The sequence below is a fragment of the Sesamum indicum genome, linkage group LG13 (assembly GCF_026168435.1).
Source record: "Sesamum indicum cultivar Baizhima isolate 11 linkage group LG13, ASM2616843v1, whole genome shotgun sequence".
Lineage (NCBI taxonomy): Eukaryota > Viridiplantae > Streptophyta > Magnoliopsida > Lamiales > Pedaliaceae > Sesamum > Sesamum indicum.
This window is the reverse complement of record NC_142669.1, coordinates 13,763,641-13,788,865: the sequence shown is the minus strand read 5'-3', so window position 1 is coordinate 13,788,865 and position 25,225 is coordinate 13,763,641. Positions and strand designations below refer to the sequence as shown.

The following is a 25,225-nucleotide window of genomic DNA, read 5'->3' as shown; positions in this document are numbered from 1 at the left end:
CTTTCACATATTTCTTTGTTCAGAAATAATCAGAATAAAATCAACGGTTGTGATATACGTCCATTGGCTAAGCAACAAAAGCTTTCCTTTTAACTTAAGTGAATCTGTTTCTGAAGCTTTCTTTGACCTTGTGCACATAGACATTTGGGGACCCTATAATTAACAATCCTTCCAATTGTGCTTGTAGTTAAAATTTTTGGATGACTACAGCAAATGTACCTGGACATTTCTCATGAAACAAAAGGCTGATGCAGTTCCTTTGCTTATATCATTTCATAAGATGATTGTTACTCAGTTTGGTAAAAATATCAAAGTTATAAGAACAGATAATGGTAGTAAAGTTCTGAGTAAGGAATACCAAGTTTTTCTAAGAAGTGAAGGGATCATTCATCATAAAACATGTGTTTATACACCCCAACAAAATGGAATAGTGGAGAGAAAACACAAGCATCTCCTACAAGTTGCAAGGGCACTCATGTTTCAATCATCTCTTTCAAAGATATTTTGGACTAAGGCTATTCTTGCAGCCACTTACATCATTAACAGGCTGCCTACTTCAACTCTTCATTGGCATACTCCCTATGAAAAACTACATTAACAAACTAGTTGATGATAAACATATGAAAGTTTTTCGAAATCTTTGTTTTGCTGTCAACACTTGACCTTTTAAATCCAAGTTTGATCCAAGAGCATCCAAGTGTGTCTTTCTTCGCTATGTACATGGACAAAAGGGATATGAACTATTTGATATTGGGAAGAAAACCACATTGATAAGTAGAGATATAATATTTCATGAAGATATTTTTCCTTACAAAGGAGAACAAATTGATCCTATTACATGCTCGATTCCTTTGCCTTTAAATACTTCAGATGATGAATTTATTAATGTTTCGACCGTGTTTCGAGCTCTACAAATTCTTTCAACATCTTGATCTACCTAGCCTTCATCCTATCAAGTATTAGAATAAAGGAAACAACTAGATGTGTAAACGAGCAGAGCTCAAGTCGAGTTCGCATAAACATTTTGTCAAGCTCGAACTTTTTTAATTATAATTAATATAAAAATATTTATTTATTATGTTAGATTGACAAGACAAAATTATTTTTTTAACAAAAATACACTCTTAATTTTCTTAAACTATTAGATAATTTAAATAATTAATAATTAATATAAAATGGAAAATATATAGTAATAATAATAAACTTATAAGTAGTTGATTAAGCTTATGTTTGTGTAGAGATTAAATATATAAATAAAAATATCATATTTTATTATTAGCCAAACTTAACATATGGCATATTACTTAATAATTATAATATGTGGTTAATTTAAAATATAAATTTGATATAATATTGAATATTAAGTTAAATATATAAAAAAATTTAAAATAAAAAAATATAAAAAATAAAGAAAAATTTTAAAAGCTCGTGAATTTATAAACAGAATATTTCGAGCTTGTACTTGAAAAACTAGAGCTCGAGTCAAGCTCTTAGTCAAAACGGCTCGACTCGCATGTGACCTAAATACCCTCAAATTTAGAAGTTTCGAACAACAGGGTAGTAGAATTTCGTTAAAAAAGGAGGGCACCCCTGCAAATATCATATAAATATGAGCTCACCTAGGTATTCTCCCGGATCCAGATTCCCGTTCCTCCTGTGCAACTCTCTGTCCCTTGACATTGAATCAGCTGCCTTGACCATTCAGTACTCGTACTAATGAGTCAATTGGAAGAGGGAGAGACTGAAAGGTGTCTTAAGAATGGAGAGTCAGCGCCCAGTTCCAATGTGGATGTGCAGTCCGAAGCTGCTAACGTCTCCGCAAGCAAATCATTTTTTAAGCAAAATCTAGTGGAACAAGTATATTTCCATGCCTTCGTTTTCTTTTGTCATTTGAAATTAATTTCTCTTTTGTTTCATTTACATATTGGGTTTGAGGGAAGGGATTGTTTCGTGCTTGCGGCGCAGTGTGCTTCTTGTTTACTATGATGGGGGGTTTAATGAAGCAGAAAAACGCCAAGAGGAAGAGTGATATGACTCTAGAAGAAATGTACAACGGCCAACATGGTTTTGAAGATGACGAGGATGATGACAGTGACTGGGAGCCCTCTGCTCTACCGGACCATCATGTGGTCGAGGTCCCGAAGTGGTTTTGCCTCAATTGCACTATGGTTAACATTGGGGATGACTTACATTGCGATGTAGGCATTCGTTTTCTGAATACTTACTTCTATTTTAGGGAATTTCTTTTCAGTTTTCCTTCTTACTAATAAGCAGCTGTCTCTTTGCCGTACTTTTTTCAGGTATGTGGTGAACATAGGGAATCTGGAATCCTAAAGCGTGGCCATTTGGCTTCTCCCTTTTATGGAGCAGAAGGTCTCACTGAAGATGATGCACATGCAGCTGATGGACTCCAAGGTTTAAGTTTATTCGGCTGATGGCCTTTCTGCAATCTATCATAATTTTTCCTTGTGTATCCCTTCAACTTCTTAGTGTTGTTTCCAATGATGAAAAATAGATGGTCTAGATTTTTACAACATCATACTGACAAAAAGAAAAAGAAGTTCACAAACGTTATTCCCAATGTTTTTCGAGATGTGCGGAAGTTGAGATTGTTGCTTGAGAGACTGATGGTGCAAAGAGTTCATGCAGAAATACAACTCTTGCTTGTTACATTGACATTTGAAACTGCGAATAGCTAGCTGAATGAATTTTCTCATTTACATGCTAATCTGTATCATTTGAGACTGCTTTCGTGATGCACATGGTATCCTATTACTACCTGCATGCCATCTCTTCCCTAGAATAAGATTTTGACGCGTACCAGGGATCTCAAGAACATTATCTTCTGCAATAATGGTCCCAAAGTTTAAGTTTGATTCATTGAGAATGGAGGAAGAGAGAAAAGAACATTTTCCTATACTTAAATATATATTTTTATATTCGTTTAGTTTGTAAAAGTATATAAACATCAAGACAAAATTAGAGAAAGACAGACTTTTTGCCTTTGACGTTATTCCTTTGTGATTTGTTGTTGTATCCTATTCTCCATCTACATAATTAGGTTGAGGTTCCTTCAATCACATTAGCTCTTTAAATCTCTTCTTGGCCCAATACAGGTGTAAAGAAAGCGCTTGAGGTGGTACTTCATTCTTTTCCCATCATGAAGAAGCATATGAATACCCCATTATCTCCAAAAACCTACTTCTTCGATTTACTCACCTCAACCAAGCCTTGGTTAAACTAAGACATGTCATATTTCTGGAATGTCATGCATTAATTGTAATAAACTGTGCATAGAGATTTCTGATTTCCACATGGGGTTGGCAAGAGGATTAGACTGACTTATGAGTTGGTGCAATAAACCTCCTTGTCACTTGTTTAATCATTTTTTCTAAAGTACAAATGTGAAGAAGTAGCTAGGTGATGCATATTGTGCCTGAATCTTGCCTGTGGGCCCGAAACGAGGGGCTGGTGTTATCTAGGTTGTGGAATGAATCATGTAAAGAAAAGACTTTTCCACAATATGGATTGGGAAGCTACTTTCTGGGAAGCAAGCAGTTGTGCTTCTAAGAATTTGCTGCCTAACAGACTAGCTCGAATATATACTTATGCCGGAGGGAAAAGAGTAAATTGAAGAGTTAGTTTTGCTTCTAAGTTGATTATATTTAATACTGACATAAACAGTACTTCATATTGTTGCATAGCCACTCTTTTTGTAGGCTAATAATTTTATTGGCAGAACAGAAGTAAGCCTTTCTCTTCATTAGAATTTATCTTATTTTCCATGTAGCTACTTCATTTTCTTACTGCTACCTTGCCCAGAAATTGTTAAATTTTTTTCATATGCATGTCTTAGGTAAAATGTGATAAATCCATCTCTTTCTATTATTTTATCGCTTAGACAACATAGCTTATAAATTAAAAAAATGAGCTGTATTTCCGTGTTCTTTTTATTCAAATTGGTGGATACCCTCGTCCTTAGTGGTTCAAATAAATTAACATTTGTTTTCCTTTCGAACATGTATAGGTCCTAGCTTACAAAGTTTTCCATCAGACAATGCTACTGCCATAGGATTTGATGAGAGAATGCTGCTTCATGAAGAAGTACGGTAGTTCTGACCAACATTTACTTAGTAATTGTCTTTCACATTACCCCAATATCTTTTAAGTTTTACATCTATCTACCAGCAGTTGAGATATAAATTAAATAATTTGCCTTTATCACTGTCCCCCATTTTGATCTAAATGAATTTAATTGATTTGACACTAGCTTCGTATCCATGTGTTCTGGTCATTTAGTGATTTTTTTTTCCAACTATTACGGATGACTAATCCCACATGAAGATGGTTCCATTTTATTGATTATTATTCATTTTCCCTGGGGTGCATAGTTAATTAGATAGTTTAGAAGTTCCTGGCTACTTTTTGGCAGAGCTAAGCTACTTTCTGTTGTTTATTTGGATGGAAAAGGTTGTCATGAAGTCTCATCCCCATCCAGAAAGACCTGACCGTATTCGAGCCATTGCTGCTAGCCTTGCAGCTGCAGGTTTGTGCGACAGTTACTCCTATCTACAGTTAAACCATCATCCATCTTAACACAGAAGAGAGTGTTGCTGCGATTGTTGTATTATTAACATGCATCTGTTATTTATTTCTTTTGGCAAGTGAGTGACACGAAACTGGGGCGTCTTCTTAAAACATGTTAGGTATATTTCCAGGAAGGTGCTATCCAATCTCAGCCAGAGAAATTACACGAGAAGAACTCCTGATGGTAAGATAACTAGACCAAGTGCTGTTTCAGTGAAGTTAATTTCTGTCACAATCATATTCAGTATTCTGTGATTCCATAATGGTATATGCTTAAAGTTTCTCACTCTAACTTTAAAATAGTGATTTCTTGTCTTCTTGGAACAGATGTTATGGCTCTTCCAATAATATATATTTCCTTTTTGAGATCTTAGGTCCACTCTGTCGAGAATATTGAAGCTGTTGAACTTACAAGCCATGTTCTTTCTAGGTATGCCAAACTGTTCAATCTTCCCCTTCCCATGCCTTTATAGACTAATTGTTTAATATAGTCCAGGTTTTGATGTATGCTGCTTTATCCATAATGGTTTGAATGGACCATGTATGATACGCTTGACATGACATTTTTGTAGATAAAAGATGCCATTAGGCTTATATGTCTCACGCGTCATGAACCGATACCATCATCTCAAACTCTTTCATGGTAAAATGAAATCTAGTCTGTTTTGTCCATGTTTGCAGCTATTTCACACCTGATACATATGCGAATCAGTATTCAGCAAGCGCTGCAAGGCTTGCTGCTGGTTTATGTTTTGATCTTGCTGCAGCTATATGTTCTGGAAGTGCCAAAAATGGTTTTGCTTTGGTAAGAAAACAATATAAGTATTTAAGGATTTTCTTTTGAGCATTGCTTTGAGATAGACAAAATCTATAGTAATAGGTGGGTAGAAGAATATTTATAAACTCATTCTTCCCCTCCATCCGCAATGAGTCAGGTTCGTCCTCCTGGTCATCATGCTGGTGTAAGACAGGCCATGGGTTTTTGCCTTCACAACAATGCAGCTGTTGCTGCATCAGCAGCTCAGATTGCAGGAGCTAAGAAGGTCTTGATCATTGACTGGGTAAGTACTTCAACTTTCCTGTGTGAAATATCTTCATAAATTGAGCTTGTCCTTACTAATTATTGTTACGTATTGCTCTCAGGATGTACATCATGGCAATGGTACACAAGAAATATTTGAGAAAAATAAATCGGTGCGCCCTCATTGTGATCTTTTGGCTTTGTTGATACCTTTCCACAATTTTAAATTCAATTAGCTATATTACTAGCTGAAGCGAAGATGCATTGAACTCAAACTCTCATGGAGTGACAAGTTTTGACCGCATTAATTTCTTGCCTAGTTCACGGTTTTTTAGTATTGCCCAGTAAGTTTTAGTTGATCATATTTCAGACTTTTTTTGGCTTGAAGGAGTCTAAATTTGACTTGTTTGAAGTGCCGTAGTTCTATTTGGACACCACGTGAGCATTTAAATCAATGGTATCTTACACAGGAATAGAGAAATTTTATTACGACAGATGTGAATTGGCACCTATGTTGGTACATCCTGCTTTCAATTGGTTGGCCTTTCCAAAAATTCAAGTGCAATTACTTCCTCAGCTCGAACTGTCTGCCAAACTAGTAGTGCATCCTCTGGTGGTCTGAAAGAAAATAGTTAATATGAAGTTGTTTACTGGAAAACATGGTGTTAATGAATACATGATATTCTCATTACTTACACCTAGAAAAATTGCAAAAACAGAATCTATATACATCTCTATTTATAGGAATGAAAGAACACTATACCTCCTCAGTAGATGTTTGTTCTGGATTTGTTGAAATGTGTTGAAGTCTGTATGAGCATTGCTTAAAGCAAATTCTTGGTTACCTTTTTCTATCTTGCCAATGACAATTATTAAAATAGATTAAATTTTTCTATAGTTGTAAAGTTCTCATTAACTGCAGCAGAGTCCCAACCAAAGGTTGACTGATATCTGTTGTCCAATTGGATATAAAAAGTTTCTAGGTCTATGATTGCAAGTGTGGTGATATTTAATGAACATGGTATGCTGATGGTGCTATAAATAGAAAGATGGAATTCATGAAATCACCAGAATCAGCAATGTAATTGACAAGAAAAAGAAAAGGTTTATTTCCTTGGCGAGAATATAAAGTATCTTAAGATTCAGATAGGGTGGTCTTTTAATAATGTTGAGGAGTCTCTTCTCATCTAATTGTATAAACCTGCCTGTGAAAGAATTTGGATGTAATCAATTAGCTCGATCTCCTGAGGCTAATCCATTCCAACCAAATAAGGCAACAGATACATTAAGTGGCGTTGTGATTCCAATGGAAGTAATTCAATTTGGAAGTTTAGGAACTCCTTTTAGCCCTTCTGAAGACAGTCATTGTCCCATAAAGAACAGTATGCATTAATTAGTTGTTAGGTTTAAGGTGCTCTAGGCTTCGGGTCAGATTTCCAGGAACCTTCATGGGTCTTAAGTTAGGATCCCCATTGAGTTTTATTTGGAGGCGTCAGACATAGAGCATTAGAGTCAGAATTAATTAATAATTTGTTTTTCCTAGTTAAGTTTCCCAGTCCTTGTGCTTGTAGGATAAATTGTACAATGTCTATATACTTTCAATCTTATTTCTTGAGGTTGACTGTTGATCATTGCTGAGAATGGATAGTGCGTTTCATGTTGAATTGTTTCATCGTTTTTGAGGGTAAACTCTTCGTCTATCTTCTTTCTGTTTCATTTTTGCTTTCCTATCATCTTCCTTTCTTATTTTACCTTGATTTATCTTTAATACTGTTATAAATTTTTATTATCATGATTTCACTATGCTATAAAGCGTAATCCCATATTGCGGTCAAGCTAAAGCACCCTAACATCTAAAACTTACTCTTCACCTGACAGTTCACAGCAGTAAAACAAGTACAGCCTGCGCTTCCTATGCCATTATGATGCCAAATGCTCAAATGTTGCTTATTTACAAGAACAATGTCATAGCAGTAAAATAAATACAGCCTGCATATCCTATGCCATTATGATGCTAACTACTCAAATGTTTCTTATTTACAAGAACTATGCCATAAGTAATGAGCTGCATTGTTATTTTCTGTTTTCCTTTATGTAATTCTTCTAGTTCTGTAGTACAGAAATTTTTATGTTTGATAATTTAAATAATTTTGTAGGTTTTGTATGTATCCTTGCATAGACATGAGGGTGGAAAGTTTTATCCGGGTACCGGATCTGCTTATGAGGTAGTTTACCCTGTCTTCTAGCTTTTTTGAGCATGTTTGTTTCCATGTTTATATACAATGTGTAATGTAGGGATGGCAGAAGTGCGGGTATTGGGTGGTTTGGCAAAACTGAGACCCACCTCTTCTTACTCTTTACTAATGGGAGCCCCGAAGTGACTCGCATTTTCTCCTAGTAAAGCCCAGTGGATCCAACTTGCTTGTTGGACCTGTGTCTACAAATTCATTCCAATCTTATAAATAATCCAAATCTTTCAAAGTAAAACCTGAATTAATATTAAAGTTCTTTCAGATCAGAAGTCAGTCAGTGGTTCTTGCTTCACCATCCCTAAAGAACAGTTTCTGTTATCAATGAACAAACGTAATTCTCTCTAGTTAATGCTTGGGGAAAGACACTGCCATGGTTGCACAGGAAATGCTCTTTTCTCGACAGCACAGAAAGCTTGGCGTACAAGTCATTGCTACTCCGAGAACTTTAAGAAGAAAACTGGGTTAAGCTCCCGGTGAATCGATGCCCTTGAGACCATTCATTAGCCTAGGATTCCGTGTCTACTGATCAAGCTTGCTCCCCAGCTGTATGAGAGGTGGCTTATCAGTGTTAAACTGGACCCACACGAGTATTAAAACAATTTCTTGGCAGACAGCTGCCACTGAGTTTGCAGAGGCAGACTGGAGAGAATGTAAACCCTAAAACTGATGTATTTATATACCGTCCCACTATCAGGGGCTGGTTTGCAATACCTCATAACCAGTCCTGAGCACACCAGATATCAAAAACCAAAAGCTGTAGCCTGTAGCTTGCCTCATAAACTGTTTAATTAGGTGAGGGGTTTCCTGTTGGAGGCCCCATTGCTATCCCTGTTTGATCTTGTTTGTGCACATCTGACAAGTGTCCTCTGTAGCACGGCATCTAGCCCAAATATCTCGGTATCCCAATCTCTTATTACATATATCTGCTTGATGTGTCAATTGTCGATCACGTGGCTAATAAGTTCTACTTCTGTAATTTTCCTTAAAAAATTGTTTGTAGTCAGTTGAATATTGAAGTTATTTGGTCACAGTATACATCCTGGAGGTCAACAGCAACAAAAGAAGGAAATCATTCTGCAATTAACATTAAGCCTAATCTTTACCTTGTGTGTATGAGGAAAGGACTTGAAGTGTTCTATCAAACTCTCATCCTGATTCAAATTCATTGTCATCTACTGCTCTATGCTTTTGTTTCTTAAGCATACCCTATCCCGCTGGATCTTTGCTTTAGCTAACAGACAAGAAAGAGCTTGTGGCTAAACTTTGATTCATGCTTTCAAGATATTCTTGTTTCTAGCTCCTAGTACATGGCCAGGAAAGTGAGCATTATCTTTTGTAGCTTGAAAATGTGAAAATTGGCATGAAAAATGATTGAATAAATAGGATTATCTAAAAGTTGTTTTGATTGTGTGAATCCTTGAATCTCAACAACCTTATCCAAGCAAATCTTTGTCTCCTTCGAGTAACGGAATGGATTCAATTTCATGTTGGCAAAATGGAGTCTGATGTAGCTGTCTATGTGTGCATGCATGTGGACTTGGCTAGTATCAAATTCTTTACTTTAAACGTATTTGGCACTTGGCTATATCAAGGTTTCTACTTTTCTGTACTTTTCTTCAACACTTATTGTATTTTTCTGATCCTTCAGCAATCGAGACATTTCTAATATTACTTTTACAGATTGGCGTGATGGGTGCAGAAGGATATTGTGTAAACGTTCCTTGGAGTTGTGGAGGAGTTGGTGACAACGACTATGTTTTTGCATTTCAGCAAGTTGTGCTTCCTATAGGTCATGAAATTTTTATACCCCTTTTGTAGTTATAAAATAGTCTGCCCGATGATCCTGTTTAGTGTTGGACCTTTCAATATTATGTTGTATCATCCCAGGATGACCAAATTAAATTTGCATAAATAATTTTCTTTGATCCGATTAAGGGTGTAGCTCTGATTTGGTGGTCAGTTTTCAGAGACCTCTTGGCCTTATTAATTTGGTGTTTTTGAGAAAGAAATAGAAATGAACTTTTCTGGTGGTCCCAATTTATGGAGTATGAAAGAATAAAAACAATTAAGGAAATTGTTGGAGCATTTGGTTTCATTTTCATTTCCAATTTTTAATTTTTAAGTGGAACCACTTGTTTTGTTTTTATGTGAACTTTTCTTTGTGGAAACAGGGATGTGTTTTGATTAGGGGATGGGTAGAATTTATTTATTTATTTTTAATATCAAGTCAGTGTTTTTGACTTGATTAAAGATCCATAGTTGTATTTTTTATTGTTTTAGGGTTGTGTAGTGTCATGTAATGCATTATTCAATGTATATGTTATTTCATTAAGTTAATAATTGCTGTATTTATGTATGTATTTATGCATGTTTGTGTGCCTGTACATATAAAAGTAGTGAGTATGGTGAGAATATGTTTAAATGCTTTCAGCTGAAAATGCATAAAAACCAAAATATTTTCTTATTTTTAAGCAGATGGAAATTGAAAAGTAGAAATGAAAATGAAAACAAACAAGTTCTCAACGAGATGTAATGAAGGGTGTCGCAGTCAGGGTAGTAATTTCATGTCAGGTGGATTGCCACGGCATTGAAGAGTGGTGCTATGTTATTTTCTTTACCTGTTCGATTTTTTTTGGGTTTCCTCTCTTTCTACTCTCTTACATAAGGGGAAAAGATTGAAAGTTTTTGTCGTTTTTATTATGGCTGCACATCGGTTTTAATGCTGGAGGAAGTGGTGTTCTGGTGTTGATGGAGGTAGTTGGGTGAGGGGTTGTGGTGGATCTTAAGAAATGCAGATTCATGTCTATAGATATGAAACATGGTAATGGTGGTGCTAGTGGTTGGTCGGTGTGTTGATGATGGTGCCAAATTTTGGATTTCGAAAAGAAACTATAAATGCTGTTGTTGCCATCGCCAAGGTACAAAGGTGGAACTGTTGGGGTCTCATTCTGATGGTATTGATGATAGTAGATGTGGTGGCTGGTGGAGCTGCTGCTAGTGCAGCAGCTCAACAATTTATAAGTTGTGGACAACTATTCGGCGAATCTCATAAAAGGACTTACTTTCAGAGGTTTCCAGTAAATTTCTTGGAAAATGGAAAAAGTTAACCAAACTACTTCGAAACTTCTCCTACATATGGCTTTACTGTGCAAATCTTTCTCAAATACTTCTCTCAAGAACCAATTGAAAAGGGGGCCCTTCTAGTGGAAGTTTGGCTGTAGCTGCATTTACATTTACTTATCTTTTTATCTGGTCCTTGATGATTATATTTGTACTGGAGGTGAGAAAGATGATGAATCTGCTGGAGGAGGATTTATTTCGAACTTGAAATCATTGTGATGTTTTTATGCATTCTAAGTTGCTAATGCTTTCCAAGACTAAGAATCTGGTCTTTTATAGTCCCTACATGTTGCAAAACATGTTTTATTCGGAAGGTGTCATCAGCCTATTTTAGGTGAGAGTATTGGCTGCATTTGGACTTGTGTTTTTGGAAATTTCGTGAAACTTGGAGTTTGGGAAATGGATCAGGAAATGTGATGTATGGTTTTGTTTTGAGGAGACATTGTCTGTTCTGTTCATGTAAGTTCTTTTCCTGATTAGTGGTGCAACATCCACGTTTTTATTGTGAGATAATATTATTATATTAGTAATGATGGCAGATGTAAATATATATATTTTACTTGTCGTATAAAGATGCATATAAAAATGTACAATAGTTGGTGTATATATGTATACTGATTAGGGATTTCAATGTATTTTGGAGAAAGATGTTTGAAAAGTACTAAAATATGTTTGGTTTTGTTTTTGGGATGCCAAATTTTGATTTGGAAACAAAACCAAACATGTAGAGTGACCATCCTTTTTGTTGCATGTACCTTGGGAGTGGTAGTTAACATGCATAATTGCATGCTCTTGATGATTAACTTGTCTGTGCTGATGTCATAAGTTTTGATCTTATGCAGCTTCTGAGTTCGACCCAGATTTTACGATAATTTCTGCTGGATTTGATGCTGCAAGGGGTGACCCGCTTGGCTGCTGTGATGTATAGAATTATTTTTGCCATTTAAATTCTTATTCTTTTAATTATTTTTGGGTATACTCATACCTACAATTTGTAAGCTATTTGGTCCTTTAGGGTTGGAAATGGTTGTATTGTCAGCTAGTATTCGTTGTTGTTATTGTTGCATATCTCACTGCATTTCTATTTTTTCACTTATTTCCTGATCCTTTGTTTTTTCTTTCTTTTAGGTTACTCCTACCGGCTATGCACAGATGACCCATATGTGCAGTGCACTATCTGGTGGAAAGCTACTGGTTATCCTTGAGGGCGGGTTTGTTGCTTTTCCTGCAACTCCATCTCAATTAAATCAATTTTTCATGTGTTTTAACTTTTTTTCCCTCTTAGTTCTTTTGTTTCTTGTTTTATATCATCCTTATGTTCAACTTCTTTATTCTTGTCTGGGAATATCCTTCTTTTTCTTTATGGTTGCTCATAAAATTCCTGTTCTTAACAGGTATAATCTTCGATCAATATCATCCTCCGCTACAGCAGTTATTAAGGTAATTTATTTGTCAAGAGATATCTGCTTGGTGTTGATTTCTTGAGACCTTAAGAATTATGTATCTACTCTCTATTTATGTCATCAGTAGCCTATATCCCGATCTAAGCTGATTGGGTTGCTTACAACTGTGTATAAGTATGCTGTAACTCGCTTTTTCCAGGGATAGCACACTGGCCATTTTTGTTCCTTCCATCTGTCTCTGAATTTTTTTGTTTTTCCCTTTTGGAGTTAGAATTTCACACATTGTCAATTGGCTATCAGGTGACGGGGCCTATTAATTCTTACTGTGAATATGATGAATGATCATCTTTTGTCCTTTTGTAAGGCTGTTGAGAGAGTCAGCTGGACATGCTAGTGATTTGGTTCCCACATTTAACATAATCTTTGTGATTTGGGGAATGTTTTATACAAAGTCGTTACTGTTATGAATTGGCCTTGTGGTTGGTCTTGTGTTGTGAAAAATACTAACTGAAAAATGGTGTAATGCATGCTACTGTTATCAACAAATTCCTTGTATATAAAAGCATCTGATATGTATGACATGTTGATCCCAATGATTGGCCAAATTTGGCATCCAGTTTCCTAGATGGTATTGTTTAAAATGCAACCTAAAATATAGTCTTTTCTTTTCCTAGATAGATATTATGTTTGTTTTTGCTCCAGATAACTTTGCCTAAGTTGGGAAATAATTAAGCTCAACCCATTCGGTAAATTCTTTCCTAAACTTGTGCTCTGGGCCAATAAGATTGGTCTAATGTTCTTGCTTTAATTTTATGAAGTTGTTGAATTCTCTTCCTTTTCCTTATACAAGTTGTTAGACATACTGAACCTATGGGGTTTAGAGTGGTAAGGTAATGGGAAAATAGATCTCTAGTTTGTTAGGCTAGGAGTTTGTCCTGTTCTGTTTTCGGTCTTGTATTGGACAAAATTTATCACAGCAGGGTTGCCAAATATTATTTATTGTTTTCCATTACATCTGTGGGTTTATTAGATGCTCACTCATTTGGAACTAATACTTTTACTATTACAAGCTTTAAAGCACGTGATGTCTATAATTGGCACCATGGAGTGCCCGGTACTCACACAGACACAGACACTTGTCAGTTGACAGTCATAGCAGGATCTAAATCCAGTGTGAATTTGACAGTGTCCAAAATTTTGTTCCCACTCATGTTGAGTTTGCTGGCGAGTTTGGATACCATATTAGCCGTGTGAACAATTATTCTAAAATGATTTTGATCTACTTAAAATAGGTCTTGTTAGAAATGGAGAGTGAAAAAAACTGCGGAGTTGTGTCCTTCAAGGACCCAATATATATGAATAGGTTTTAGAGATAACTACAAATAAAATCAACCAGCTTATGTCTAAGAGGTAGGAGAAGATATATAAATTTACCTAAATCCTAACACCCGCTCAAGTTGGAGCATGTATATCAATCATGTCGAGCTTGTCACACAAGGTTTGAAATTGCTTTGCCCTAAAGTTATAGTGAAAATGTGTGCTCTTTGCTCTGAACGGAGTGCAGATGACTCATAACTGCCTCAGGAACAAAGGCAGTCGACTTTGACGTGCTTTGTTTTCCATGAAAAACCGGATTACTAGCAATGTGAATTGCTGCTTGATCACAACAATAGAAACAGGGTCATTATTTTCGAAACCCAAGTCTCCCAACAAATTCTTCAACCAGAAAATTTCACTAGCAGTATGAGCTATAGCCATGAACTTAGCTTCAACACTCGATCTAGCTATCGTAGTTTGTTTGTTTCTTGCTGCACCAATTCACGAATTTTTCGTCAACATATGTAAAATACCCAAAATCAGTTCCTATCATCTTTAGATCCCCGCACTAGAATAGGTCTCTATCTTAATATGCCCATATTCTATCAACAAACCTTATTGGAAAGCCGCCTTTATGTACTTCCAAATCCTAAGAGTCGCCCAATGAATAAGTCATTTCTTATCCATAAACAGACTAACTAGACTAACGGCAAAAGAGATGTTAGGTTTCGTCACAGTCAAATAGATCAGCTTACCTACAAGTTTCTATAATATATTCCACATGGTCACTATCATCCTTCCGTAAATCAGGACTGAACTCCATAGGTCTGTCCACGGGCTTAGTACCAAGCAAACCGACTTCCTGAAGGAGACTACAAGCATAATTTCTTTGGGACAAAGATATCCCATGCTTATGTGCAATTTCAATGCCGAAGAAGTATTTTGGTCTTCCCTTTTTGTTAGTATGTTTTGGTGTCTTCTATTCCTCCAATATCACTATCGTAATCAGAATGTCATCAACATACACTGCCAGGATAATCAGGTAACCTGACTCCCTAATTCGAACAAAAACTAAATGATCTGTGTCACACCGAGGAGAACCAAAGTCACCAATACACTGCTAGGATAATCAGGTAAGCTGACTTCCTAATTTGTACAAAAATTAAATGATCTGTGTGACACCGAGGAGAACCAAAGTCACCAATACACTGCTGTATTTTTCAGGCGACGCTCTAGAACATTTTTGCGGCTATAAATTGCTTTTAATTTGCAAATCATTTGAGTGTCCTACCTGAGCAACATACCCTGGAGGTTGATCCATGTATACCGTTTCACCCACATCCCGTATAAAAATGCATCTTCACATCCATGTGACACATAGTCCGCTAACAGCCAGAGAAAACAAGACTCAAGTGGAGTTGAGATGAGCAACCAGGGAAAAAAACCCTTTGGCAACCAATCGAGCCTTGTAACGACCAATAGCGCCATCAACATGATATTTAAGGGTGAAGCTGTTATCCGTTTACTGTGATGATCATGATGCTATTGATGATGCCAACACATGATCAATAATGAAAGAACCAAACATAGAAATGAACGCCATTTCATCTGTGAAGCTGTCATGAGACGAAAAATTTGAACCCCATTAACTCCTTTTCTAAAGGAGATATGGATTTGATCACTAGGTCTCAGGAGCGAAACGGTTTGTGACTCTGCATAGCAAGTTGAGCATGGTTGGTATATATTCCCCAATTCATTGGGGAGTGTTAAAATTAGAAGATTAGTAGGACCATGTTAGAATATTGTAATATTCATTCGTATTTTACGACAGTTATGTTTGGTAGGTAAATCATTACATTTTTTTTACCATACTTGTACTGGATTCTATTTCCCAGCTCTATATATTTGATAATGGGATACTTCAGTAATGTACACTATAGTTCTCTATCCTCTGATAGGAAACAATAAATTGGATGTGGTGGCAGCTCCCTGAACAAGGCTGTGGCTCAAAAGATTCAAAAACAAAAAAAGAAATTCAGTAACTAAACTCGAAGGGGTTCAGATGCAGACATGAACATTTGGTGTCTTTTTCTTCTTTACCTCTTAAACCCTGGCTTTTCCGATCACTTTTTCCTCTTTCAATGAAAGGTCGCCATAAAGTTGCACAGCTAAATTTATAATGCTACATGAGAAGCAACAGGAAGATAGAGAAAAAAAACATAGTAAGAAGGTGTCAGTTGCAAGGTACCGGTGAAAGAGAGAAATTTGAAAGCTTTACAGAAATACACTATTACGGTTAAACTATTCTGTGCCTTATGTGGGTAAGTCAGTTTTTGGGGTTATGTGGGCCAAAGCGAAGTTGAATTAAAACAAAATCATACCCATGTGTTTCTGGTCGAGAGTCAAGACCATTTTCTTTTAGTTTTGATTTCGACATCTAATAATTTATAAAGACGTAATAGTGGTCCCAAATTGTGGGACCATGTAATATTCTATATGTTTGATGCACATGAAATTTGCCTGTAATTTCTTCTTCAATGGTTACACTTTATGTGGAACAACCACTGTCTTCCTTGTTATTTGGTTCAGTGAATCACAATTGGACGAGTGGGACTAAAAGTCCAACGCATACGCCAGACCTCGAATTTTGACCAATTTGGCATGTTGGATTGGATCTGAAAGGAAAGGAATCCTTGAAACACTCACCTGCTTAAGTACAGTTGTAGAAATTGGCTTTCTACTCTTGGTGGATGAACTTTCAATATTCTTAGCCTGAAAAGCCATTGCAAACTGTAAATTATATGCCTTTCAATCCATGATACAATAGAAGTCAAGTATGATTCTTTTAATTGTTAACTTATATGATTAATCTTGTCTGCTTGTGCGAGGTCGTGTCACATATGCACGTAGCTGTGTTTTATTTTTGATAACGGAAGTTAGTTATTGTGTCATGTACAGTATCTGCCATTCCCAAGGAAAGTTTTTCAGCATTAATGCTGCAAATGAGAAATAGTTATTAAATTGTTTCCATAGGAGATGTTGCTATGTAGTTATATGGTTCAACTGCTTGGATTTTACTCAACCCCTCATCTAGATGTGTATTTCACATACTTGTCCCTAATGTCATCCTCATTCACCTATGGTTAGTGGAATGACGTTTTTTTGTCTATGCTCTTTGCCCAATAATTCACTGCACCAGTTGAGATTCCTCCGTTTTCTCCTACTTCTGTTGAACTTTTACTTATATTATATTTTTTTAATGCCTCGGTATTTCCTCATTTTGTCCTCTGCTCATTCAGGTCTTACTTGGGGAAAGTCCAAGGCATGATGTGGAGCAAGTAATGCCCACTAAGGCTGGATTACGAACTGTTCTCGAAGTACTGAAAATTCAGTTAAACTATTGGCCATCGCTGGAATCCAGGTTTTTAAAGTTGCAGTCAGAATGGGGATGGTATGCCTTGCAGGAGAAAAGTTAGTATATATCATCCTGGACTCTTTTATTTGCCGCAGAAGTGTGAATCCTCCCATCTAAGCCCTTCAGTGCTCCTGCCTGTCCTTTCCTAACCGCTGAAATTAGGATAGTAGTTAGCTATTGAAAATTATACCGTTGCTTCATAAAGAAAGGATTCAAACTGCATTTTGCTTGATTATTGCCACAAATGTATCTGCATTTGCCTCAAACCCAGGAATGTTCTAGATGGATGAGACTAAGTGAACCTTTAAACAGTTCAATTGTCAATTATCTGAAACTAATACTTAAGTTAAGGATTAATCAAGAAGCCTGATTTGCTCGTATCATTAGTGTGAAGTGGGAAGCTAGAAATTTATTGGGAAAGGAAAGTCGGCAAAGTATGATAAACAAATATTCCAATAAGAGTGTGGGTCTATTTGCAGTACTCAATTATTAACGTTAGACTCTAAAGGGCGAGCAAGATACCTGATTTTCTTGGCTATTAGATTGCTGAAGCTCACAGAAATTTAAGAATAAAATTAGAACTTCTGTGCTGATGTAGCATATATATTTTTCAAATAAGATGTAGTATGTCTTCCAAGTGCTATGAGAAACTAAAAACCAATGTAATAGTAATATTCATTGGTTCGTGGAATTTCCTAAGCTGATTTTCTAATCATTGCACATCTCCTTATGGATAATCATTGATTAAGGCAATTACAGGATCTGTTTAGGTTAGGCTACAATATGATTCTGAAACTACACCGACTCCTTTTAAGCTGATGAGCATTGGAAACCTTAACTGCATTTGAACTTCAAGAGAATTACAATAATCTCACCTGAGAGTAGGCCTATATATAGTTAGATGCTATTACCTTGCAGCCCCTTAGGATTAGATTCCATATAAATCTTACATATAGGTCCAACAACTCGTGATTTTTCTAGTTTATGTCTGTGACATTATTACCTTGCAGCCCCTTTTGCCAAATACCACGAAAGTTTGGAGATTACAGTCCTTTTAGATCTTTGATTTGATGGAGGAAAATATTCAGGAAATTTCTTTGTTCCAGGTTATAGAATTTAGCTGTATGAGTGTTTTATTATCTATATACATTTATGTTAAACTTTTCATGATTCTGGTGCATCTAAGAATATTTTAAGATGATTACTAATTTGTTGGAGGAAAAATGTAAGAAACATTGATTGTCAGTTATCTTCCTTTTCTTGCTTGCACACTTCATTTAATTTTGGATGTTGCTGAAGCATACAATAGTGTTTGCTGAAACTTTGTTTTGGGTATAATAAGAATAGGTAAATTCATCTTTTCAGACTCTAATTTGACAAATAGCTATTCACAAATAATCTTGATTATTTTCTCCAGTTGTGGCCTTAATCTAAATTTAGTTCTGACCTGGACAACTTAATTGTGAACTCCAAGAGAATAAAATGCTTATCAGAAAATGGCTGCAAGAGAACAATTTAGGGGGCTTAGGTTTCCCCTCAAAACCCCAAAATGTTGCTAGAATTATGATCGGAAAGATGTATCAAGGATGATAGATCATGTCTGATGTGCAAATATGAGCTGAACTTACTGCTGCAAAGAATATGAAAAATTTATAGTTGATGGCTTGGCCAATTATCCAGATATCGGGCTTTTGCATGTATGCATATTTTGGATCATCTGATGTCAACAATTTACACAATTACTTCTGGATCTACTCTGTTATGTTATGCTGAGCTTCAGATCATGTTGCTCAACCTCTCTTATGTATACAAATGCCTATATATGTTTGCTCAACCTATGATGCTGAGCTTCATGAACTCTAGCTTCTAACTCCTTTTTCATTCCCATATCTATGCCGCATATCTGGTTTTGTTGCTTGATACTTATAAAGGAAAATGAAAAGGGAAAGAAAATTAGGAGATGACTGTGATTCTGGATTTATCTTTGCTCTTGGACCCAAGACCATGTCTGGAGATTTGATTTAATTAATAGCTGTCAGGCAATATAAAATATAAATGAAGAGAAAGCTTACCTTCTTTGGCTTAAAAGATAGTGCTAACAGCTAACCTTAACTTCCGTAATCGCTTCCACCAGTTTGCCCAGATTCAAGAATTGTAATGCAATTTTAGCTTGGAAAGGAAAGAGAAAGACATGAAAATAAGAGGGCTACCTCACTCCCTGTCACCACTAGTTCTATAATTCAATAAAAATAAGCTGAAACTATGATTCTTTCTTTTTAGTTTTGCCCCAGAAAAAAACACCCAATCTCACCTTAACCCAGCTATTTTGTGTTCTCTTGCTCATTACCAGCTGGGTTTCTAAAGAGAATCTCAGTTCCATTTCCAGCGTGTACATTTTACCAATCACGGACTCTTCTGCTCTTCAGCCTTTTCTAGTGCTATGTCAGATGGAAAATAAACAAAACCTCGCTTTGATAGCTTGCCAAGGTCGGTGCTAAATTCAATATTGGGATATAGACTTCCCTCTTCTCTTGGCCAGTTACAAAGCCTCTTCCCTTGATGATGTTATCACCAAGAAATTTTATAAACTCCCAAAAGATGTCCTTAAATATTTGGATGTAACATATTCTTGATGATGCCTTCCTAAAATATTACAATGACCCCCATGTAAGGTAGGAACCTAATCTTGCTTTCCTATAAAGATTATCACGAAACTTAAAATGTCCCCAGCTTAAAAAAATTAATCATAAATTCATAATCACTAATACCATGTTTCTAACTGCCTAACAATTTATAGATAAAGTACTTGTTATCGGCAACATATCAAACCGGCAAAAAAATGGATACTATATCTAATTTACGCCATGACAATTAATTGATTAAGAGAAATTTTGTCGAATTAGAAACCATGGACAATTTGGGTTACGTTACAACATCTGAAGATCCACTAAACTCAATACTACGAAGAAGTTGATGTCAGTATATAACTCAATATTCCTCTTATATCATTGTTTTTCCTTGAAATAGTCCATACTTTACTATCAGTATATGACTCAGTGTAATAAATGTTGTCTCTCATATCTTGAACCCATGTCATTAAGAACTATCACTATGTAGTGTGGGCATAGCTTCCAGGTTGCTAGCACTAATGTTAAGGATGACTACTCAATCTAGACAATCTATAGCAACATGCAAAACCATGCTATTGTAATAATATAAGAAAAAAGCTTCTGCATTGTACCCTCAACCTAAATCTGAGCTTGGAGATTTTTAAAGGATAAATTACATGGACATCCCTTGAGGTTACGTCTAAATACACAATGACCTTGAATAGGGGGTATTCGTAATTAAAACTACAACCTAAAGGAGTATAATTGTAGTTTTGCAAAAGAGGGGTGTTTATGTATTTGGATTTATCTTCAAGGGTTATCAATGCAATTTACCCATTTTTAAATTATAAATGAGCATACAATATTCACCAGCCAGCGTTTCGTCAATGAGGAGGTTCCCGAAATAATGCTCCCCACCCTCAAATTTCTCAGTTTTCCTTCATCTACATCGAACTGCTCGCAAATGCTTGGAGGCATAGTTGTAAACGCATAGTGCAAAGGTGCTCTGCGCTTCTTTCTACATATTTATTCCATTAGTAGTTTTATCATAATCAGCAGGTTTAAGATTACATTTTAAATTTTTTAGCCAAAAACTTGACGAAAAGAGCAAATTACAATAAGAATTTTAGCACAAATATCTAGTTAGTAGATATATAATAAAACATCATAATAAAGTCATTGGCGATTCAAAGGTTGCAAGAAAAAAAACGTGAAAAGAGTAACAAGAGGTTAGCAGTAGCCTTTGACATGAAAAAAAAGAAGAAAGGACAAAGAAAGAGGAGAACTGAGAAAGAGGAGTAGGAGCATCTGGGATGAAAGCATAAGAAGGAAGAACAAAGAAATACCAACTCTATTTAATGAAGCTGTGAACTTTTCCAATCAACCAAGCGAGTAACGGTGCTAAAAGTTTTCGGTCTCTATGAAAATAAACAAGCGAAGAAGTCTATGTTCTATTGGAAGATCCTTCCCGCCTGGATCTCGACCACTTTTTTAGGGGCAAAGATAGCTCGCTCACACTTAGACCTCTTCCGATACCAATATAGGCATAAAAAAGCCGAGAGGGCATATTAATCCTTTTAATTGACATAGCGAGAAAAGGGTATATTCTGACGGAAATTAGAAAAGTAATCAGCAGAGTCAGTGAGAATCGGATTGTGATCTGAGTGTGTTCTAGGCAGAACCACAACAGAAGTATAACCTCAAAAGGTGCAAGGAAAACGCTACTGCTGGACAGAGAAACTGGCACAGATGAGGGTTGTCTCCTTTAGTTTTGAGTTTTTTTCCCTAAATAAGAGCCCAGCCAGGCATTGCTGGAAAAATGGCGTTGGCCCTTGCCTTTTGCGCTATGCGCATAGCGCATCCATTTATAACTATGCTTGGAGGAAAGAACATCTTCTGTTAGCCAGTTCAAACTAAAATTGCAGCAACATTTTGTTGGTGAGCTTCTGCACCTCCTTGATGTCTAAGAAGGATTTGGGTCTTCCCTCATTTGGGTTGCTGCTCATTTGGTGGAGGCATCAGCATCATAAAAACTGCCTGTTCCACAGGAAATGCAGTGTCCGGAGCTTCAAAGGAGGCTGCTCTACTTGCCTACTGGTGGTGGATTGCTCCTAACAGTACTGAAACATATTGCTCCTATTCCCATTAGCTTCTGTTGTATCAGGCTAAATTTAGCTGTTGTTGCGAACTTGATGTAGAAAAACTCTCCATCAAAATTATTGTAGTCCTAACTACTGAATTGCTGCTTGAAAATGACTACATTATGAGTGTTGTCTTTTCCCAACAGAAGCCCTCCTAACACTCAAAAGTTAGGCTAGTGATCGAAACGGATGTATGCATATGGAGACTGCAAGTCAAGTGTAGCACATGATTTGTAGGATGAACTGTCTTGGCAGTCATTGTACTTATAACATAGGGGTGCATACTCAGGTCATTTGGCTTTCCACCAGCACAATTCCGTTGAACATTAAACTACTCTCTGGATCTTATTGGCTTTTTCCTTTCCTTTATTTAGTAATTTTGAAATGTTTCAATTGAGGTCGGGCTAGTCATTTCATTCATCTTATGATGATTGATGGCTGTTACATAGGGAGGGTATCTTTCTATATTATCAAAGTTGAAGAATTATCTCTGTTTATTGATTGGTTTGAAGCCAATGGCAAAATAACTTGAGAAACTTTTGTTATGGATTTAATTGACATTATTGTTCAACCACTCCAAATCAGGATACAAAATGATATTTGGAAAGGATCTTCTTCATTAAATGAATAGTTAAAAATAGATCAATATTATCCAGCTCCTTCAAGATTGTTCCTGATTTGATCCTAGTCTTCTAGCTTGTCCAGTGATGACTTCCCTGAAAATTCCTAAGCTATATTATGTGGCTGTTTGGACTGTAAAAGTATAATTCCTCTTCTGGTACCTTAGGAAGTATTATACTGGATCATGGGTTTTGCTGCATCTTGATATCTATAGAGAGGCACTGAGACCTTGATGAATTTACAGATAGACGCGATAATTGTGCATAAAAGGTGGTGACACTGCTACAAGATGATATTATTTCACTTCAGTTGTATGTCCACATGGTACATTTTATACAATAGTTAGGCATGCCTGCTTCCATTTCTTGGCACTTAATAGGAATGAAAATGTAGTAGTTGATAAATGGTTGGAAAAGTTGTCCTCCTTTGGACATAGTAACCATTTGATGAGCATCATATCTATAATGCTGAAAGGGTCTGCGATGGGTTTTGTGCTGGAAAGTTTGATGTGAATATTTGTTTGTTAATGAGAAGCTTATGATAGTCCCCTGTGTGTTTTCTCATTGTGCATGATATTCTAATGGTGTCTATTTAAACTGATTGCAGAACACAAAAAGAAGAGGGGATGGGCAAAGGTGCCAACCTGGTGGAAATGGGGACCAAAAAGGTGGTTGTATAGGCTCTGGTGCAAGAAGCTTTCTTAACAATTGAAAAGTCAGCTGCTAACAGTTACTGTAGAATTTTGGCGCGCCTTTTTGCTTTTTCCTGCTCATATTTCATCTTATGTGCAAGATAGGTTTTGTGAATTACTGCGTCAAGAGATTCCAAAGTAGTATTGATGTTTCTAAATTGTTAGTAATAGTAGCCTTTCTTCTGCATTGTCACACTCCTCCTTATGTGGGCAGTTTCAGACAGAGAACATCCCCACACAAACGCAGAATTTGAATGAACATGAAAACTGGATTTTGCATCTCATAACTCTACTTAATATACGATAACGTCACTGATTTTATTCTAGGACAGTTGCGCTCGTTCCCCATTTCTATTAAGCAATTCCAGTTGTATGTCTCTGTTATATTGTCGTGCATCTGGATATTGAATGGGCATAAAAAATTTCTGTCTCTTTAGAAAAAGTTTTGATGGTTTCGCTCCATCCATTGCTAGGGGCTGTACCATAGGTTGCTTACATGGGTATGTACAAAATATTTACGAACACAGCTCTCAGACTTATAGAGGGAATTGAATTTACAATCATTTGATTAGGAGCGCTCCGTTTTTACCAATTGAGCTAACAAGACAGAATGAGCATAGATCACTAGCTTTTATGGTTAGAAGTTGCTACCAAATTGTTTGTTCTCATACCATGTTCTTTCTTATTGAAGTTTATATGCGCATTGCCTGTGTTGCTTTCTTCTCAAATCTTCGTGGCATATTACAGATGTGATACAAACATGGAAAGGTAAATGAGCCAAATTTGGTATCTTGGATGCCCCTGTTTCAGTTGTAATACAATATAGGGTAAATTATAATGACTTTGTTTGACATAATTCTGGATACCTCTCGTTATTTGAAAAATTTATCAATACTCTTTTGATTTTAATGGCCGTTTAACAATTAGTCCAATCCGTTAGTCTCTATTAGGTTTTTATTTATTTTTTGTGGTAAACTAATCAAAATGCTTTGTAAAGTAAAAATTATAATTTTATTTATTTTTTTATTGACTAAGTGAATAATATTTTTATAAATTTGTAAATTTTTGATCCACTTCATCCAATTTTTTATAAATTTATATCCCCTACCTGTTTATTACCTCAGAAAAAATTATAGCGTGTATAATTGAAAAACAGTAAATTAGGAGTATTTACTCTTCTTACAGTAAAAAATTTTAATCTATTTACAACATCAGGGAGTGATGTTAAAAAAAATAAATTCTATCTGAGCTTAGGAAACAAAAAAAACTTGACCTACGGCGCGCCCATCCCTTCTATACGGGAGCAAAGTGTAATTTACCCTTTAACTTATCACGGATGAGGCTAATTTGAAGAAGGCTAAGTAGTTTCAGATACGCACTTTTAATGTTAGAAGGCCCCATTACTCTCCCAAGCCACCTAATATTATCCATAAAATGGAGGTAGAATAGAACTCTATTCAGTAATTCAAGGTTCCGAAATGGAAATTGCTGCAGACTGTTTTTGAGGTAACTTCGGTGTTTAAAATATTTACTTTACCTTTTAAATTAAAATTACGTATCCATCTCTCTCATTATAAAAAGTTTACCCTTTCCTCATTACCTAAATTCCAAATGATCGACTATTTAATAAAGGGAATACATTTAGTTATAGGGATAATGACACTTCTTTATCTTGAGGTTTGGTATAATTACACGTAAACTTTTTGTGGTTTGAAAAATTGCATCTAGCACCTTTGAAGTTTGCTTCCGTTTGACAAATAAGTTCATCTGTTAGTCAAAATTCACCGAATTTGGAGATATTAATAAAAAATTATAAAAAAATTCATATCAATCCCTGATTGACTTATTACTAATTTATTGCAAGTCAAATAGATCTTTTTATAACCAAATTACCCTCATACGTCTTCACGCCTTAACGCATGTGAGGAGGTATATTTTTACCGTTATAAGGCTAGTTTAGTTCAAAAGTTTGACCTGCAATAAGTTAGTAATAAGTCAATCGAAGTAAATATCAATTTTCATTCATTTTTTTGTTAATGTCAATAAAT

The 25,225-nt window shown here is 35.9% G+C and overlaps 1 protein-coding gene across 7 annotated transcripts; it reads left to right on the top strand.

Moving 5' to 3' along the window:
• The first annotated feature begins 1,612 nt into the window (after positions 1-1,612).
• HDA15 (histone deacetylase 15) lies at positions 1,613-23,503 on the top strand. 7 transcript variants are annotated; one of them, XM_011098762.3, is made up of 17 exons: positions 1,616-1,857; positions 1,941-2,198; positions 2,301-2,415; positions 4,028-4,104; positions 4,471-4,546; positions 4,719-4,771; positions 4,962-5,017; positions 5,269-5,392; positions 5,523-5,648; positions 5,731-5,781; positions 7,765-7,833; positions 9,541-9,649; positions 11,823-11,902; positions 12,109-12,191; positions 12,375-12,420; positions 17,000-17,171; positions 23,093-23,503. In XM_011098762.3, exons 1-17 carry the CDS (start codon positions 1,717-1,719, stop codon positions 23,188-23,190), a joined length of 1,734 nt encoding a protein of 577 aa, XP_011097064.1. In that variant the 5' UTR covers positions 1,616-1,716; the 3' UTR covers positions 23,191-23,503. The 7 variants fall into 7 exon arrangements, with proteins under 7 accessions (XP_011097069.1, XP_011097064.1, XP_011097065.1 ...); XM_011098761.3 differs by having other exon boundaries at positions 1,617-1,857; positions 4,707-4,771; XM_011098765.3 differs by having other exon boundaries at positions 1,618-1,857; positions 2,007-2,198; positions 4,707-4,771.
• Positions 23,504-25,225: the final 1,722 nt, after the last annotated feature.

What these genes read in the sequence shown, in the direction of transcription:
- HDA15 (XM_011098761.3), top strand. Translation starts at nt 1,717, where the DNA reads ATGAGTCAATTGGAAGAGGGAGAGACTGAAAGGTGTCTTAAGAATGGA. An exon ending in ACAAGCCATGTTCTTTCTAG is followed by an intron (nt 5,018 to 5,268) that starts GTATGCCAAACT and finishes CCATGTTTGCAG; the next exon opens with CTATTTCACACCTGATACAT. An exon ending in GCAAGTTGTGCTTCCTATAG is followed by an intron (nt 9,650 to 11,822) that starts GTCATGAAATTT and finishes GATCTTATGCAG; the next exon opens with CTTCTGAGTTCGACCCAGAT.